The sequence below is a fragment of the Chroicocephalus ridibundus genome, chromosome 5 (genome assembly GCF_963924245.1).
Source record: "Chroicocephalus ridibundus chromosome 5, bChrRid1.1, whole genome shotgun sequence".
Taxonomy (NCBI): Eukaryota; Metazoa; Chordata; class Aves; order Charadriiformes; family Laridae; genus Chroicocephalus; species Chroicocephalus ridibundus.
The window spans coordinates 10,597,730-10,616,799 of record NC_086288.1 but is presented as its reverse complement, the minus strand read 5'-3'; the positions used below and the strand labels follow the sequence as shown (position 1 = coordinate 10,616,799).

General features: G+C 38.1%; 1 protein-coding gene across 3 annotated transcripts in view; it reads right to left on the bottom strand.

The window, feature by feature from the left end:
• SLC10A7 (solute carrier family 10 member 7) overlaps window positions 1–19,070 on the bottom strand; it is a 152,138-nt gene that overhangs the window by 87,580 nt on the left and 45,488 nt on the right. For all 3 annotated transcript variants that reach the window (XR_010071325.1, XM_063336669.1, XM_063336668.1), the window contains one exon: window positions 11,538–11,576. Coding sequence is in view for 2 of the 3 variants with exons in the window: in XM_063336669.1 (XP_063192739.1) it covers window positions 11,538–11,576 (39 nt within the window). In the remaining variant the exon portion in view is untranslated. The remainder of the gene's footprint in view (window positions 1–11,537; window positions 11,577–19,070) is intronic.

Below are 19,070 nucleotides of genomic sequence, written 5' to 3'. Positions count from 1 at the left end.
AAAACTGACTGTCCCTCATGCTGAGCAAGGGCCTCAGTACTGCTCCTCACTTTCTGAAAGGGATTCTATCTCCCAATCCACTCCCAATTCTAATTTATCCAAGAATTAGACCTCCAACAGATTGATTACTAGCTCCAGGCACCTGATAAGTCATGACAAAATTAAATGCACAGGCTAGTACAGTTTATTAGCAGGTTACTGAATTGCTGGAAGAAAACACCCTCACCACTCTCCCAATGCCCTCCTAACCAAAACCCTAAACAACCTTCACACCACCCACACCAGTAAGGCACCTGTGTATCATGAAGCGTTATGTCCACACACAGAGCCAAAGAAGTCCAGAAAAGAATGACCTGTAAATTGACACCGTATGCCACTTTCACAGGAGCGTGCTGAAGGATCCACCACAAATTTCCCAACGTCTGTGGTTTCGTGCAGCAACACTGCTAACATTCACTCTCCTTCATCTATAGAAATTACATTTACCCACAATTGTGTTTGCACTGCATATTTCTGTAAAACACCTCATTGGCAAATAAACTTATATTATGGATATCTATAGCTACATTATGCACTCTGTTTCCACAGCAAAACTTAAACAATGAAGCAAATTCTGTTAGCACATGCTCATCGTGTACCGCTAAAAAGATTACAGGGGGAAAAAGAACCATCATAAATGCACAAGGTCCTTCTCCCTAACTGCTGCACTATCTCACACAATAAAATCAATAATTTAACTATCTGAAACTTCACATGTGCACGGCACTGCAAGTAGAGCAGTGGCATTTTCACTTCAAATTTATATAGTCTTTAGTCAGTATACTTAATCTGCATTTCTAACACCTGCTTCAGTCGGCTGTGAAGTGCAATGTTATCTATAAAATTTTCTTTCATCTTTGTACTGTCCATCTAACAAAAAATTATATGATGGTGGATAATTATTTGATTTTAAAAAGGATATGAAACTTTTCACATGTTTTTTGATCATTTCTCAAAAGACATGCTCATATATTTGACATTCCATTGGTTTAGGTTTTTTTAAAAACCCTGGCTTTCACATTATTCATGTAATCTAATCCTGTCATATATTTCTCCTTCAAATAGTTAACATTCACTTTCCATACAGCAGTAAAAATGTGGGAAAGAAACTAGACCACAATTAAGCAAAGAGGCACGACAAGGTGTGCGTTTTCAGACTATTAGCACGTGCCTCAAATGCACCAGGAGAAAGAAGCTAGAATGACTTTTCCACTCAGGTGGGCATCAACGCTAGCACCTGTATCATACCACAATACAAAGTGATATATAAAGAGTACGCAGAGGTGGTGAAACCACATGCAGCTTTCATCCAGTGGGTTTACATCAGGCAAAAAAGCTGTCCCTCCTTGTGCACAGTCTCAGTCAAGTTAAACACTAGGAGAATAAAGGTGTCCAATAAACGTGTCCAATGTTGAGCTTTCAGGACACTGTTTGAAAACCAGAAGATAATAAGCAGCATGGTTTATAGATGTAGAAAACAACATGCCAGCTTCATATGTTAACATACAAAATTTTCTATTTGACATGGAGCCGTCACCACATTTAGATACAAGTAAAAAGAATCCTTTTTATTGGGAAGTAAAAAATAGAAAGTTTTGAAATGCTTCATCCTGTCAGAGCTCACGTACTGTCTTTTCATGGAGTGAGTCCACCCTGCACAACACACTGAGTTTTTCATAGATAAAGTCAGATGATCATCTAGTCTCATCTTCCACCAATTAATAGAGAAAGGACATCACATAAGCATTCTTGCAACAAGCCCTTACACTGGAGTTGACCAAGGAGGTACCTTCAGAAAAGATTTTAGAAAAGGAATTTTGTGATAACATCTTCTTTAAAAAGTAGAAGCAACAAATAAGCAATTTGCTTATCATTGCAGGAAAGCAACTAGAGGTGTGCGGGTAGAGAACTGGAATGAAGGAGGAGGAAAGAAGATGCTAGGAGGTGCATTTGCTCATGTGTCATGCCAGAAAGGTCATAAACTGTATGAGCAAGCGTGAGCCTCAAGGCAGGCAAAGGAATTATCTCCAAGGTGGTTTGGATTTTGCTGGGGTGGTTTTTCTGAGGCTTTTTGTCTGGTTGGTTGGGGGGGATTTTGTTGTTTTTACATGAAGTCAAAATGATAAATCTGTTCCACTGACAGAACACTGTTGTAAGAAGCCAGGTAATGACAGACCATTAATTAAAATATTTCTCCCTCTCCTTCACAACCACCAGTATTTCCAAATACGTATCATTAAGGATGAAAGCTGAGTGTTGTTTTGATACTTTGAAAGAAGCTTAGGAAAAATAATAATGAAAGGAGCCTCTCTGCAACAATACAAGTACAGCTATTCAAAGAAATTCATGAACTACTGCTGTCTCTCACCGAAGGGTCATGATGGCTTCCCCAAACTGCCTTTTAAAAGGCCAACAATAAATAATAAACAAAGACAAATTTCCAAATGGAAGCTCCAGTTTTACGACAACCATGCCTTCCTTGCTAGTTGAGTTGTGAAAGCTTTTGACCTAACCTCTGGCACTTCCATTAAGGCAGTATTTGTCACCCTGACAGCAAGGGGAATGGTTTCCAGCCACTCAACTTATAGTAATAATGATGTCCTCCTTGTTTTTACCCCAAGAGACTGAGGACTGCCAATTCGCAGACTGCCAAGTTCTGAACAGGCACTGCTAGGTTAGATAGAGAAAAACCACAGAAAAAACAAACTCCATCCAAATCCAGGCAGATCTTAAACCTGTTCTGGGCCAAAAATCAAGCAGCCTAATAAATTAAGGTGCTTGGGATTTTTCTCCTCTCCGGAAGAGTCAACTTAAGGTAAAAGAAGGCTTGCATAGAATGATACAGCATTGATATTGCTGTTTGTAAAGGGATGTCAAGAAACATGCATACTGCTTTCCAGAATTCAACTTTTGCTAGCTGCTGAATCCACATTTGGTGGACACAGAAGAAGAAAGAGCTCCGTGCTCCGTTATGGCTTAGTGCATCCATGCAGGGGACTCCTCAGCATTGTATTTTATATTGTTTTTATTTTATAAAAAAGAGATTGTATTTTATAACAAACACAGATACCAGGTGAAACAACTCCTCCTTGCAGCAGCACTCGTTCAAAGTGCTAATGAAGAAGATGATAGGGGTTTAAATATCCCTGTTCCAAATAAAGGGATGATTTCTCTCCACTCCCCCTCACCTCAAAACACACTTTTCTCATGTAGATGACCAAAAGCTGCAGCACAGTGGAAAGATCATTGCTCCATTTCAATCAGAAGCTAAAACTTTGTGGGAAAACATTAACAGTAGATTCTAAAAACATTTTCATTTCCTTTTGATGAATTTTTTAAAAGGGAGGGAGAAAATTATATATTTTGTGCATTTCCAAATCTTTCTGCAGGGAACATTTACCCTTAAATCAGGCCAAATGACTACGTTTGTGTACAACCACAGCCCTAGAGGAATGCAGTTTTGCTTCTTCTAGTATTAAAAGATACTACAGAGAGGGCAAAATAAAAGCCAAATTGTCTTTCACAGTGCCTCCCTTCTCAACTTCTCTTTCATGCACCAACCTACCTAACATAAAGAACCAATAAATTCAAACATTTGGTTCCCACAGACACAAATAATTATTTGCAAGAATTTTAAATCTCGTTTTACAAATAAATTGTTCAAAGTTTTGTAGTGTAAATGCTCACCTTTTTAAACAAAGCATGCAAATATTTCTCCAAGTATTTGCCAGAAACAGAGCAGCTTTTCAATGCAACCTTTTTTTAAATTAATTTCAAATAAGTGATAGGACATCGTCCCATGATACAAACTTCAGTGACTTAACTAGAAGTCAGATATCTTGATCTTACTTTCTAACAGAACTAGTGATATTTCTTCCTGTTAATTTTACTTTATCTTGGAGTTAAAAGACAGGAAACTGTTGCAAAACAGAAGACAAGAAAACACCACAAACTAGTACCAAGAGCCTTTCAACATTACAATCTGCACACAAGTTCAGCCCCAGCACAACCGGTTTTTTTCAAGTCTTGACCATTAACAAAATGTAAGCAGAACAGAAAAAAAAATAGCATAAACCAAATATTCTCTTGACAAAAATGCTGTATTTTCACAGTAAAGAGTACAATGATGAATATCACAAAGTATGACAAAAGTAACCTTAGAAAACAAACTGGTTTTATGCTAAAACTGTGCATCAGCACAGATGTGATTTACATACTAATCCAACAAAATGCCTGATTATATAATATTAAACACATATATTTCCTCCTCTACATGTTCTCCAAATGATAGTTACCAAAGATACATACTCTCGACTCTGTTATTCATTAGCAGTCATTTAAAATGGAATCAAGCTTTTTATAATTTTCCAGTATTCAGTTTCCATTAGCAAGAGAGAAGACTGTACCATACTCACTCTGAGAGCACTTTCGTTTCCAGTTTCCCCACACTATGTGATCAGAAGAAATATGCCAGATCATAAAATTTAAGGTACTTTGAATGCCCAGTTTTAACTCCTTTAACTTCACTCCCTTCTGCTTTGCAATTCATAAATGACAATTGGACTGGAAGAATAAAGCTGCTTGAACTCTCACGCTATCTTTCCGATTTGCAACAAACACCCTGAATTCTGCCTCTGAATTTTCCCCAGCAGCTTCCACTTTTACTGCTTGTTTTGCTAACTCAAGAAATGCTACTACACATATATCCTCAGCTATTTCTTCCCCAAAGAACCTGTTAATCCATAAAAACACTAACAATGGGGAGGGGGGATTCAATGTACTGTCTTAGAAGCAGTCACCAAGTACCACGCCAAGCAAGAGCACTAGATGGGGTTGCTGACCAAAAAAGTAGGTGCAAGAAAAAAATCCCACCTACTGTTACCTGTCATATGAGGAAGTGGCAAAAGCACAATACCCAAATATATTTATCTTTAAAACAACAGTAGTTAATTATTTTGAGGCTGCAAAGAGAATACAGAGAAACACATTTAATGGCCTACTTATTGCTACCTTTAAATAAACTTTTTTTGGAAGAACTGGCTGCTTGAGTGCTGTAAAACCAAGGGAAATGAGTTAAATGCTCACTAGCAAAAAGCTAATGGGAAAACTAAGAAAGCACTGAGACAAGCTACAGCCCACATAATTTATAAACATTTGACAGCTAATAGTTTCATTTTGTATTATTATGTAGATTTCAATGCATTTTACTCTTAGCCATTGGAAAAAAAATAATACAGGGACTAATCATTGGCATTCTAGAGGATACTCTGAGAGCCTAATAGCACATTTTCTTTCCTCGTGGTTACCATTACTTACCCTCCTCCCTAACGTTTCAAAGATAACCAACAGCAGAGCTTTTATTTGTTAACTGGTTTTCAGACAGTCTGCGCTGGCTGGCCGTGTAAATCCCTACTGCCTTCATTGGTCTTTTCAAATCAACTGTGTCATCAGGCAGACCACACAGTAGGTGTTACAATACTCAGATTTCCGGTTGTCCACCTACCTGATTTCTCTGAGTCCCTCGGGAGCAAGATCCCATTTTCTTCTTTTTAACTTTCTGACTATCACACCTTTATACTTACTCCTTCTTTATTTTAAAGGAGTTCAGCATTAGCCATAGACAAGCAGATTAAGAGAGAGAGAGAGAATGACTGGGATGGGTGCCTAGCCATCCCTCAAAATAATCATCTGTATCAAGGCTCTTAGGCCCGCAGAAACAGGCCTCTGTGACACTGAGCTTCTTTACTCTGCCTTGCTCGTACCAAAATAGTAAAAATTAACTCAAACATATGTATTTAACTGAGCATGTTATACACTGGAAGCACAAATACACAATAGGAGTGAAGGCCTACAGACTGTAAAGTGTTACTTGGCAGATCTGGAAACAGCTGATGATGCCCAAATTTGCACTGAGATTTCAGATCAAGTAGCAGAAATCAAAATGAGGACGTTAAATAACAATGAGAGAACCAAGCACCAGCCACAAAATAAGAGAAAGTTACAGTAAGGCAACATAAGTGGCTCCCAAGATGATTTAAATTCCACGGAATCCAAACTCTTCCTGCCAGGTATATAATATCTGGTCCAAGGATTTGCTGCTGACGAGATCTGCCATCCCCTTCCACTCCTGCAAAAACTCCATCCTTCAAGGCTGAGGTGGCTTCCCAAGTGGCTGATTAACAGGGAGAACTTGCTCAGGGTTTTGAGAACTACTCGAATCAAATTTGGAGCACAGACCAGCAGCACCGCTGTCCTGCTTCACAGAGGAAGAATAGGAGACCACTTCTAAGAGTGCGGTGGCACACCATAAAGCAGCTCCGCTTTGAAATTAAACAAGACTGAATCTAGAATTCAGCACCGATTGTGAACAGACTTCCTGGCAAGATTTTCTTGTAAACAGCTAGCACAGTAAAAAGGGAATCCCAGATGACTGTGCTGCCCCTTTCATACTGCAAAGACACAATTAAGAGGGAACAAAGGGGTATACAAACATTTGCCTGATTTTAGAAAAACATTTACAATGTTTGCACTAGCAATAATTAAGCCAGATAAGGATATTCATCCTAGAAATAACTAAGATAAAAAAAGTGATAATAAAAAAAAACCCCAAAATAAACCTAAACCATTCAACATCCATTAAGGTGAAATAAAATAAATTCAGACAATTGGTTATTTCCATACGGGTGGATTTCTTTAAATAGTAATGAAATCATTGCTAAAAAATCCATTGTTATTAAAATAAAAAAGTTGGCTCAGCCTACCAAAATTAGATTTGTAAGTTGCTGGTCATTCCCATAATTAAATCTGTGTCACAAATTTGCAAGAAAAATGGACACTATGACTAATGCATTTACTTGCTGCACTAGTGCTGTCAGGCTGTGTAAATCATTATGCCTGCTAAAGCAGAGTAGATAAGAATTCCATACATTTTCATTAACCAACTAAGCTTGGTGTATATGTGACAAGCTAACTTTCATATTCCCTGCTAGCTTTAGCTTTCATTTGGAAGACAATGTAAATAAAAACACTAGTCTTGATTTGATTAGCCAAGTGGCTGCTCCAAAAATTATTTGCGTTTTTGAAGAACATGAAATCAGCTCTTTGAAAGACGGTCAGATAAAACAACAAAATCATATATACTTAATTTGGACAAAGGAAATTAATTAAATGATGGGCACCTGGAATAGGTTTCTTCCTTCTGAGTGACTTGTGCAGCCTAGACACACGTCTTATTTCATCCCACAGGTTTCAACAGAGGAAGCGAAGCTAATCCAAGACAGCATCAGAAGTCTCAACAAACACCTTCATTTTTCAGCTGTCCTTTGCGGTGCTTTCTCAGGAGTGCAACAGTCAGAGCAGAGTCCTCTGAATCTTCTCTTTTCCTCTTGATTTCCTGTCACCACAGACCTTCAGATCTTGGTTACAGTTCTTTGTTTAAGGTGAAGCTGATGGCTGTTCCTTTCACACTTACTGTTCATAACCCCAAGGCACCAAAGAATCGGACAACACTGACTCACATCACAAGGTGGATACTCTCATGGGTTTCCAAGCCCACTGTCTCAAGCGGAAAGAAGATTAATGAGAGGTAGAAAGAGATGAGACAATACTGTTTCTAGTCTATCAGTGCAGAGCACTTTGTGAGGACGTCCTCTTCCAGACTTTAGGGCCGCTCCTTCTTCAATGCACGTGGCATTATATTGTCACTGCAAATTGAGTTTAGCTCTCAACTGAGCACATGTCTCCACTTCAGTGCAAGAACAGCCTCAATGACAGGCTATGCCTCGGTGAACTTAAAGTCAAAGGAGCTGAGTCACCCAGGCAAACACCATGGAACAACCATCTGCACAGCATGTTTTGCAGGATCCTGCCAACTGCTCTGCGCTTTGGATATTAACAAGCATTATTTTTTCTGTTGCAGCACAACTTTTAGAAGCAGAAAAGAGATGCTTGGGAAGCATGATAGTGCATACAATGTTAAAAATCTCAGCGGACCCACACTTAACATCCCATTTCTTTAGTCTTCGGGGGCAAAAGTATCCTCTCCTAAAAGTGGAAGCAGCTCAGTGCATTCTACCTCAGCAGATCTTAGCATGCATTTGCATGCTTTACAGTAGCAACCTTGCTGATAACCACTCACTATTAGTAAAATTATATCAGGTTTTATTAAAGCCTCATTAAAAGGAAAAACTGAAATCACTGATGTGCCACAATTATTGTAAACCAAACTGTTTAAACGAGGGGAGGAGATAATGATATTAACTACCCAACTCAAAGCAATCCTCTGTGGTATGATTCTAAATATTCTCTTGGATGAAATTTATGTAAATTGAATTCATCTATCGTTAGTTATTACTAATCTAGCTACATAAAAACACTTTTCTGTAACAATTAGTTCTTTAAAACACTGTGTTTTAATTAGACCTGGGACATTATTAAACTAAATGTAAATATGTACAATATCATTCCATGCATTGTTTTACCTGCATATTTATAGGAATGTAGGCTTTCGTGGATTTTAAAAGGAATTACTTTGTGGTTGGTTGGTAGTTTTTGTAAATTTCCTTACCAGTGAAAACACTGCCAGAAGCTTAATCTAAGTGTATTTCTGCTCATCAAGACTTCTTTGGCATTTCTACATTTTGTGTATCATGATGTGTTCCTTTTCATCTGAATAAGCTCATCTCAGTATCATTCTAACATTACACTGAGTCTTTTCCTGCAGACATTTTGTGCCACAGTTTATTTTAATTTAACTTCTCAAGGCCCATTTCCTAGTCTTAAAAAAGAAACCAAAAAAAAAAAAAAAGAGTTAAAAGCATAGCACATCTTTCAGCCCTTTTAAATCAGCTTGCTTCACACTATCATACACAGGCATTAGCCCACAGGGCATAGTCTGCAAGCAGACAACATACTCCTGGCTTTGCGAGGGCTACACACAAGTGCAGCAACGCGCCCGTGTGCTACGCATGGTGAAACAAGGAAAATAAGAAAAATTGCAGCCTTGCCAATAGTCAGATCCTTCTAAATTATCTCCAGGACACATATATGGTTGTGGTCACAAAGACAGATAACTACATCTAAGCCTATCCACAGATAGCACATCAGACACTACTAAGAAAAATGCAAATGTGATTTAGATTCATCATGAATTAAAGACACAGTAAATAGGATCTCCACCTATAGCCAAGGCCGTTAAGTTAGGCACCGATATAAACAGATGGATTTCCAAAAACACCACCAGGACCTTCCATTACCTTTGCAGAAACAGGCCAATTATTTTCATCTTTTATAGAACAGTTTTGACTTCAAACAAGTGTGTGTGTATATATATACACATATATATATATTTATTTAATGCTTTGCGAGTTGTTCATGGAAAACTCACAACGTGAGTGACCACATGTTAGTGACATTCAGGAGCCACTCAATGTAGGCCATGTAGGCCTACAGCAATGTGAAACTGATAAACAATTCTGGCTACTTATTACAGATGCTGGCCTACTATCACGCCATTGCATTTTCAGTCATAAGGTTCATCCTATTAGCTTTGTAACTGGAGAAGTTTGTAAGAGCAAAGCTTTCAGTAAACGTATTTGTGATTTATTTTCTGTCATGCATGTGTATTCCCTACACAATCATGATTTCAAACGAGGATACCCCAAGAAGAATCTAAGTGCGTGTATATGTTTGTGACTTAATTGTGGCCACTTTCTTTATAATTTTTTAAAAATTCAGGAATTAGAAAAAAAAAAATCAGCTGGCACTATGGTTTCATTCTAGATGATCTTTAGTATTTTTGAAAAGTCCTGGGAATTTTAACAGGAATGTTTACTGCAATGCTGCTCCAAGATTTCAAAAAAAAAATCTGAAGTGAATAAAAAGTGAAACGAGGTAACTATATGTAAATAGAACTTTCCAATGATCAGTTCATGGAACTAAGATCAAAACCAAAATCAGGAGTACTACACAAACACACAAACTAGCTCAGCTTCTTTAACTGAGATTTCTTCAAAGAGCTACAAACAGGTTCTAGAAATTAAAATATGTTTATATTGCTTTACTGTGAGCCACCATTGTAGTCAGATGCTCTGGGGCCCAAATTCTTATTTGAAGTCAAAAGACATTCTCCTAATGACAGCTGAACTGAGGCCTTTGGGTATTCAAGGAAACCTCCTGAACTGAAAGCCGAGGACAGCAGAGAAACTGGAGCTTGTGCCAAGCAACAAGAGAAAATGCCACGCACATACACAGACTTAAGGGTTGCTCTAACACTGATTCAGAAAGTACCTTCTTCCCTTTGGAGGAGGACATGATAGGTGACAAAAAAGGAATGAATATTTGGGAATTGATATTTTAAAAACATGAATGGTCATCTGTGCCCACAAAAGCTTACAACCACCCTCCTAATTTCAACCTCGTCCCTCAAAAAAGCCGCAGCACAATGTGTAACTTCAAAATGCCATGCAACTTTCTCTCTTGGCAGTATAGCTTTACATAGTTTAACTCCCAAACTCCAGCTTTTCATAAAACAAATTAGGCATAAAATGAGTTATTTTGTACTTTCAGTTTTGATTTCAATTTCCTAATTTGAATTCTTTTGTCATTCATTCGTTTTATACATCATAGTCCTCTTTCTGGGGACACAAGATTGGAATCACAAACGCACTCTGCTAAATATGCACAAATTCTAGTAAAGAAGAATAAATTCAATTATTAGCTGCCTAAAAACAATGTTTTATTTATTAAAAAAAAAGAGTAGCTTGCCTACACAGAAAATCATTTGTATTTAATATTCATTAATGTCTCTCTAAACAACATATCAATAGAAGAAATCTGTCCTTCCTTTCTTCATAAATACATTTATTTATTGTTCTTTACAGTGTCCTTTCTGAATCTTTGTAGACTATCAGGCTCACAAATACTGTTTTTGCTTTTTACAGAAACAGTTATATTTCCAGCTGGATTGATTGCTTTCCCATATCCAGCTATTTTAGTGTGTTCCTCAGAGACATTGAGTGGCTTCACTGACAGTGAAATATGCTAAACAAATGACATGTCACTGAGTAAATTAGCATCTACTCTCTGATCAGCTGGGTCATGTTTTCTTTTCAAAATCCATGGCCTCTTGATAGAAAATAATGAGTATTTGATGGGCCTTATTAGAAAAATCAATATATTGATGCCCATGTCTGAAACATCTGCATAATAATAGATTCCGTTAACCCATTAAGGAGAAAATTAAGATGTGTTTACACATTATTAATTTACCATGAGCAGAGACAATTTATTCACTACTTTTGTCAAGAGTTTAGCAAAAAGAAAAGAAATTGTAATATCTGTATTTAACGGCATGGTGACATAAACTGAAAGATGATTCGAATTTTTCCTAGCTAAACAGTACAATTCCACCAACACTAATGTGAAAAATACAAACACAGCAATGATACTGTTTAAAATAAGATTGTTAAAGCACTTGTTATAAATACTGCGTTACTTACCAAAAAACTTCCAAAAGCAGAATTAAATATAGCAGCTGCCTGAAGAGAGAAAAAGATAAATATCACCAATGGTGAAATAGCTATAGCACAAGAACAAAATGTTATTTCCCCACCCAACAAGCTATTAGATTCTCCAAATACACACATACACAGAGACCATTAGGCAGTTAGCCACTGCTTAAAAAATTGCCAGTGGCCTGTAACTTATGAAGACTGATAGGTTCTAGTTTATGCATTCATAAATAATGTGCTGAAATGGACAAAAGCAGGAGAAGAAGAAAATCCTTGCCGGTAGACTTAAGAGAAATATCCACAAAAACTAAGAATATTACACAGAAGCTTAGTCTCACTGGTTTTGCTCTAATTTTGCTCTAATTTCCCAGAAACATATTTTTACATATTGACCTATTAATTAAAATAATCTGATTTAACTAAAATATTGCATTTTCATAGACTTTTAACAATTTTTAATGGAATGTTAATCAGGCAAGCAAACTAATTTAATTGTTCATCATAATAAAGTATTGACTAATTCAGAAGTTTCTGTAGGTTTACCAAAAAATTTAAAATAGGAACAACAAAAGAAAACAACAAAAACCCCCACACTTCCTAAGCCAAAACGTCTAATCACTACTTTTTACTCCATAGTCTTTTAAAATAAGAAAAAAAACAACTTTTATAATTACTTTAGAAGTGTTTGTGCTTACCTAAATATCCAGGAAATATAAGGTAGCGGTATTATTTCTTAACATTAACTCATTAAATTCCAGGAGGTTAAAACTTGAGTCTTGAATAGGTTTCCCCAATTAACCAAGAAAGAACAGAAACTCTTGTATGGCAGCCAGTCTGATGACGAAAAGCCACACAGCAAAGGTAAGAGGAAAAGGAGGAGGGAAATCTACCATTTACATGAAGATTTAGAGCAGAGTCAAATTAATCACCCTGGACACTTCCAGCCACAGATTAATAACAAGTGGATGCTAGCGAGTTTAGCAAGTTTGAATAAAGTCCAAAATCAGGGTAGGAGCTGTAGCTGAACCTGCCTTCTGCTCCATAAGAGGATGCAATGAAAATGAATGGGTAATGAGATCCTTGGCTCTAGAGAGCTTAGCTTTCTTATTCAAGTTCATAATTAATTCAAAGCTTTGATAATTTCATTAGATTCCTCCTCTGCTGGCCCTATCAATAAAAGATGGCACTGGACCGCAGCTCCTCAGCGGCCCAAATACAAAAACAAATGCAGACTGGGAAACCTTTGCTGACTTGCTTACTAACAGGGACAATGGCATATGGCACTCCATGTTGCGGAGGGAGCAGCTGAATAGATACAGCTAAATAAAACATTATAGTTGACAGTTGTAAACTACAGTAACATATTTTAACACCTCTTCCTCATCAGCATTCCTTTTTTGAACATAAAAAAAAAAAAAAAGAAAGAGGCACAAGTCCAAACAGCTCCTCTTGCCAGAGATCACAGCTGAAAGCAAGAGCGAGCACTACTTGAAACAATTCTTCAACAAGTGTGAATTAAATCAGGATTTTCTACCTGTATTGGAAGCAGTGCAGCTGATACTTTCATGTGTCAAGAGAGACACACATTACACCCATGCACACAAACCTACTGCAAGGGATCAGTTTCAATACAGGAAATGTCCTTACAGGTATCTTTTGTTAATATAGTTATAGTTAATATAGATAGTTCCTACTGTCATTATATTAAAAATAAACATCAGGTTTATTAAGTCTATTTGGTATTTGTTAGACATGTGACATTCTTTTACACAGAGTGATCGCATTTGACCACTTCAATCTGATAAAGATGCAGAAAGGTCCCTTTTATTACATCCTGCTTCTGAACCCAAGAAGGAGGATCTAGACTTCCATTTTTAAGCACATCTAAAAGATCTCTTCCTTGCAAAACTGTCTCCGCTATATAAAACAGCGTAAATCAGGTGTTAATATCTGAAAGACAGAAGCATCTGGGCTCCACTTCTGCACCAGAAGCCTGGGAGGAAACTTAATGGTCCCCTCCTCCCCACGCAGATTTTGTGTGCAGAGTGACAGCTACATTTCTGTGTGCTCCGAAGAACCGTATCACTCACCCTCTTCAGGAAAGCTGCTGACATCCTCATAAAATGGACAGGGAGCACAAAAAGTAGCCCTTCATTCCCTAACTAAACTTACCTCCCTGTCTCAAAAATATCTGGTCCTACCAGAAGTTGAGCTCAGGCCAGGCTCTGCTTACAGTGGAGGTGAGCCTGCCAGGCCACGTCGACTGATGCAAGAGAAATGACTTTTGTGCTAGAAAGCCCTCAGCCGTTCTCCTGGTCAACGCACAAAGAGCAAAGCAGTAGCTGGCAAGACCCATATACTTAGAAGAACACCGTGCATCTAGTTTTAGCCACATCAGTGGCTACCAATCCTGATTTGACACCATGTAGAGACATGAATTGTTTTACTTAAAATACCCTGCAATTCCACTTCCAGGAGAAATTCTGTACCTGGAAAGGCTGTAAGGAGAGATAATAGATGGTTATGTGGTGGTGATATTTTGGCCTTCAACAAACTTCTTCCTTCCTGATCCACTCAGAAGATTTCTGGGTTGGTTCTTTTGTTTGTTTTTTTTTTTTTTTTTAATATTCTCACACATATAACAGGTACTAAGACAACAATCTTAGACAAATTTTATGCTTCAGGTATTCAGCCAGTCATGTGCAAAAGTCGTAATTCACGACTGGTCCAGGGGTACACTAGCTTGCAATTTTTAATTCCCTTTCTCCAAAGTGTCAGAAATCATCCATGGCAGATATTTAAACACTTATTACAGGCAAAAGAAAAAAAAAGAAAAAAAGTTATCAGGAAGACCACAAATTAAGCTATAATCATTCAGATGATCCGCCTTAGTGAGGGAGGACTTAAACACGTTGATTTCTCTATTAGCAGTTTTCTTTATAAACATTTCTCCCAACAAACTTAGAAGTAAATTCTTCTCATACTCACAAACTTGGGGCTTATATTTGTGATTATTCTGGTTCAGCTTAAACAATCTGGTAGTAAACTGATTCAACTGCTCCAATTTGTAATTAAACACACCTAGTAGCATGACTCTGTAGAATTTAAACACTTTGTGCTTCCAACTCCCTTCTATCAAGAGGGATAATATTGCCTACATACCTCACAGGGCATTGTCAAAATTAATTCATTGCTTAAAAAGCACTCTGAGATCCTTAGAGGGATGATACAAATAAACATTAGTGCTGACACATGATACAGCTAGGCTCTTCATTTTTTTATTCGAAACATTTATTAGTCACCTATTATTGTGTAACTTTTTTCAGTGTTTGCTCTTCTTGTGCTTCAACAGATATCAGACTATCTGCAGGCAGCTTAAATGAAACAATAAAACATGAAAACATTTAGATGTCCTTATAATGCTCCAAGTTCAGATTTGCATGTGTTTGCAAACCATTCATTGCATTTACCATTAATATGAGGGAAGAGTTCTCTACAAAATCAACAGTAGGATCCTTTCAAAAGGTAAATGCATAACCATGTATTGAAATGCAAGGTCAGGCCACATTCAAAAGCAGCAGTAGCAGCAACCAGACCAATTATTCAAGTTTGCATCAACTCAAGAGACAAGAGTGAAAGTCACTGCCAGTACTCTTAACAGAGCTAGTACAGAACAGCACGTACATCTCCACTTGAGTTTAAAATAGTACATGCTAGCTCCACTAACAACAAATTTACTTAATATTAAGGAGGTGCAAATTCAGTCAACTGCTTATGGCGCTGGGCTTGAGGGAACTCTCTCTCTGGTCTGCATTTCCAGGGAAGACTGTCTGGCCTGGAGCACTTTCAAGTGAGAAGTAACCAGCCCACCTCTGAAGGAAACCTACCCGGCAGTACTCAGCACAAACCTTCCTCTTCCCATACCTGAGCCTAGCACAAAGCTTCAGCCCTTCATCTCCCACCTTATCCTGGAATATATGTATGGAAAACACTGCTAAGGTTTGTAACATTGACAACAAGAAGATCCAAGACTCCTCATAGCAACAAAGGCTAGTAAAAAGACAGAAGAAAGAGGCAAAGCCCCAACCAAGGGGCTGAGCACTTCCCCATGGGTAGGTACCCAAATGCAGCGTTCCAGTACATGTGACTGGGCAGCAAATCAAATCACGCTAAGGTTTCGATAGCATTAAATACAGAACACACTCTGAACTCTGTTCCATTTCCTTTTATTTTGGTATCAAACTAAACCCACTTGGAATTTATTAGACTAAGTATCTTTTGATAATAATGTAGCAGGACTACACTAAAAAAGAGGAAAAGATACGCTGGCAACATTTGGAACACCTGGGTCAAAACCCAACATTTTTTCATTATCCACGGGGTTTGAATGAAATTGTTTTGCACAGCTCAACGGGAACTACAATTTCCTTTACTGCAGTGTCACAGGGAAACAACGCTGCTTCATAATTTTTTATGTGGACCATATGAAAAAGTAAAGGCTTTTTCACTGATACGTATACATTTTTTTAAACCCTAAAACATTTGATTCTTGAGTGTCATTCGGCAGCCTCTAGGGAGGTAACCTTCCTAACTATACTTAACCCTATGCTTACCCCCAGGCACCCTACAGATGAGAAGACACATTCTACAACAGTAGGACCTGTCCAGCCCTGAGTCGCCCCTGCTCTGTGGAAAGGATGTTCCAGGGCCAAGGCCACAAATGCAGAGTAATGAAACTAAACAGCCTCAAAACACCTCAGAAGGAAGCAGCCTGGGCATCACACAAAGCTGCTCTGTGTATGCCCGCAATTACCTGCAGTTAAAACCCTATCATTTTCAGACATGCACTAGTGGGATATACAGCTCAAGTACCAGGCATAAGACTAAATATCCTATTTAACACACATGGCGCAATGAAGAAGAGAGAAAAACCCAGAAGAGTAGAAAGAACTAGGGAAAGACAAGGAATATTTACATCTCAGGCAGACAACATTCCTTACCCTGAGGGTGGTGAGATGCTGGAACAGGCTGCCCAGAGAGATTGTGGATGCCCCATCCCTGGAAGTGTCCAAGGCCAGGCTGGATGGGGCTTTGAGCAGCCTGGTCTAGTGGGACGTGTCCCTGCCCATGGCAGGGGGTTGGAACTAGATGATCTTTAAGGTCCCTTCCAACCAAACCATTCTATGATTCTGTGACTCTAGCAGTACTACTGCAGGATTATGCAGTAGAGGGCAGAGAACACAATGTGGTAGTATAACATTTTACAGCGTCCATGTTACTAATGCCAAATTTAATAGATCTACATCTCCTACTTGACAGGGAAAAGAAAAAAGAAAAAAAAAAAAAGACTGAAGAAAGTGATGGAAATGGTTTGACCAAACAGGACAGAAAGGAAATTTTATCTACCCAAAGAGATCAGTGTAGTTCGAGAAGGTGGAGGAAGAAGGCAGGACGTCAGAAGTAGCTTGAATGAGTTGGCAGAGTCCCTTTAAACAACTCCTTCAATCTCCTATTTAAAAATAAAATCTCATGTGAGTGTTACCGCAGCTCATGTCTTAACTGCTGTTTCCATTAATAAGATGTTACAGCTCTGTAGAAAGCTATTTGCCACAGCACTGTTACTGCAAACAGAATATAAATATACCTAATAAGGTTTAATCTGTGTTGCTGTTCATAACTATTCATCTGAGTTCAGACGGGAAAAAAATATATATATTCAAGTTCCTGGGTTTGAGCACCAAATTGAATCAGGTGTCCTCTTCTCTTAAGAAAATTAAGTTGCTTTTGTGCAAGAGTGTTTTAATGAGAACAGAGCCTGCCGACATTGATAAATGGGAATGACACCAGAGAGAGCATGTAAGCAGGACAATATGTGCATGTTACAGTCTTACAGGCTATTTTTCACTGACTATCCTGAATGACTTCGCTGTTTCTTAAGGGGCCTATTAATCTCAAATTTAGTTATTACACAACGTTTATTTGAACATATATTCTGTGGATGATGACAGTTAATAAAGGAAATCTTTTACAAGCTGTATTTTTACATATTGTTCCAACTGCAGCTTCCAGTCATTCTGCTGTATTGATGGAATAACCTAGTTATGATGCAGCTTTAAAAAAGGCACATATATTCAGATTCTTTTCTAAGCATGTGGGGACTCTTAAATAACTGTTAAAATGCACATAAAAATCCTGCTACCGCATGGCAAAAATAAGAGAGGTAATGTTAACTGCTCAACAAAATCTCTAGCTGCACACTTACCCCCTCAAAAGCAAAGCACATGCCTTTTTAACACCCCTGCATCATCTTTGAGAAACAAATAGGGCCTAGATTTGACTCTTGGAGATGTGTATACACTCCATATTGAATTCAACAGATGTTGTAGTTGATCTTACGCATAAATTTGGCCCCATGTCTTATATACGCGATAGGGCACCTCACCAGTGCTATTTCATTAAAAAAAAAAAAAAAAAAACAAAACACACAAACACAAAACAACAAATGAAAAAAAAAAAAACACACACAAAAAACCTCCAAAAGCCAGCACAAAACCCAACTTTGAAAACAACTAATTTTGATTCCAAAGAAGTGTTATAAAAATGTGAAATGATATTCCAAAAGTCTCTTAAAAAAATATATATTGAACTACTCTAATTTTTTTAGTGGAGTGGAACTGTACAGATAACCGTATCCTCTTAAAAAAAACAAAAACACCACAACCAAAACACCCACACCACACACAAAAAACCCCCACATCCACCAAGGAAGCCATAGAATGCTAACAGAAATACCCACCAAGATATGGAGGGGACTATGTTTTTATCTACCGCCACGTCCCCTGTGGTCCAACAGAATTTGTTGACTGTGAAAAAGATATCACCCCAACCTGCCTCTAGAGCTGTGCTGACAATATGAAAACATTTGTTTATTTCAACCATGATCAATAACCATCAGTTTTATGGAAATGACGCTGAAAAGGCACCAGAAAATGAAAACAGAATAACTAATATGCTGGTTGTTCGCATTTCAGCAGGGGAACGTTATTCAGAGAATGATGGCCTCTGAAACACCTCGTTGAGCTGTGGATCCGAAGCTGCGCACACTACACATTTGTTCTGGGCTGGCAGAGGTTGCCATCACCTGAGTAGAAGTTTGCGCTGCTTCAGCCAGGCTCAGCATTCTGCCACAAGCAGTGCATGGAAACCAGCTGGGGGCTCTGCTGGCAGAGAGTTATTGCCTCCTACCTCTTGCTAGCCAAGTTCTTTTTGTTGAAAAATCAGTCTTTCACTCCCCCATTTTTGTAGTTCCTCATAACCATCACCGCCTGTTGGTAATAATATTTACAAATACAAAACCATCCATCAAAAGGATGTCAAAAGGCAGGCTTTTTAGACACATTTATTTAGTGTACATGGTGCTCTCCATTGAAGGATTTCTGTTTCACCAATAGTTTCAGCAATACTGAGACTGAAAGAGAACTATCCTGCTTTCTTTCCTTTCGTCAGAAATGCTAACTTCTC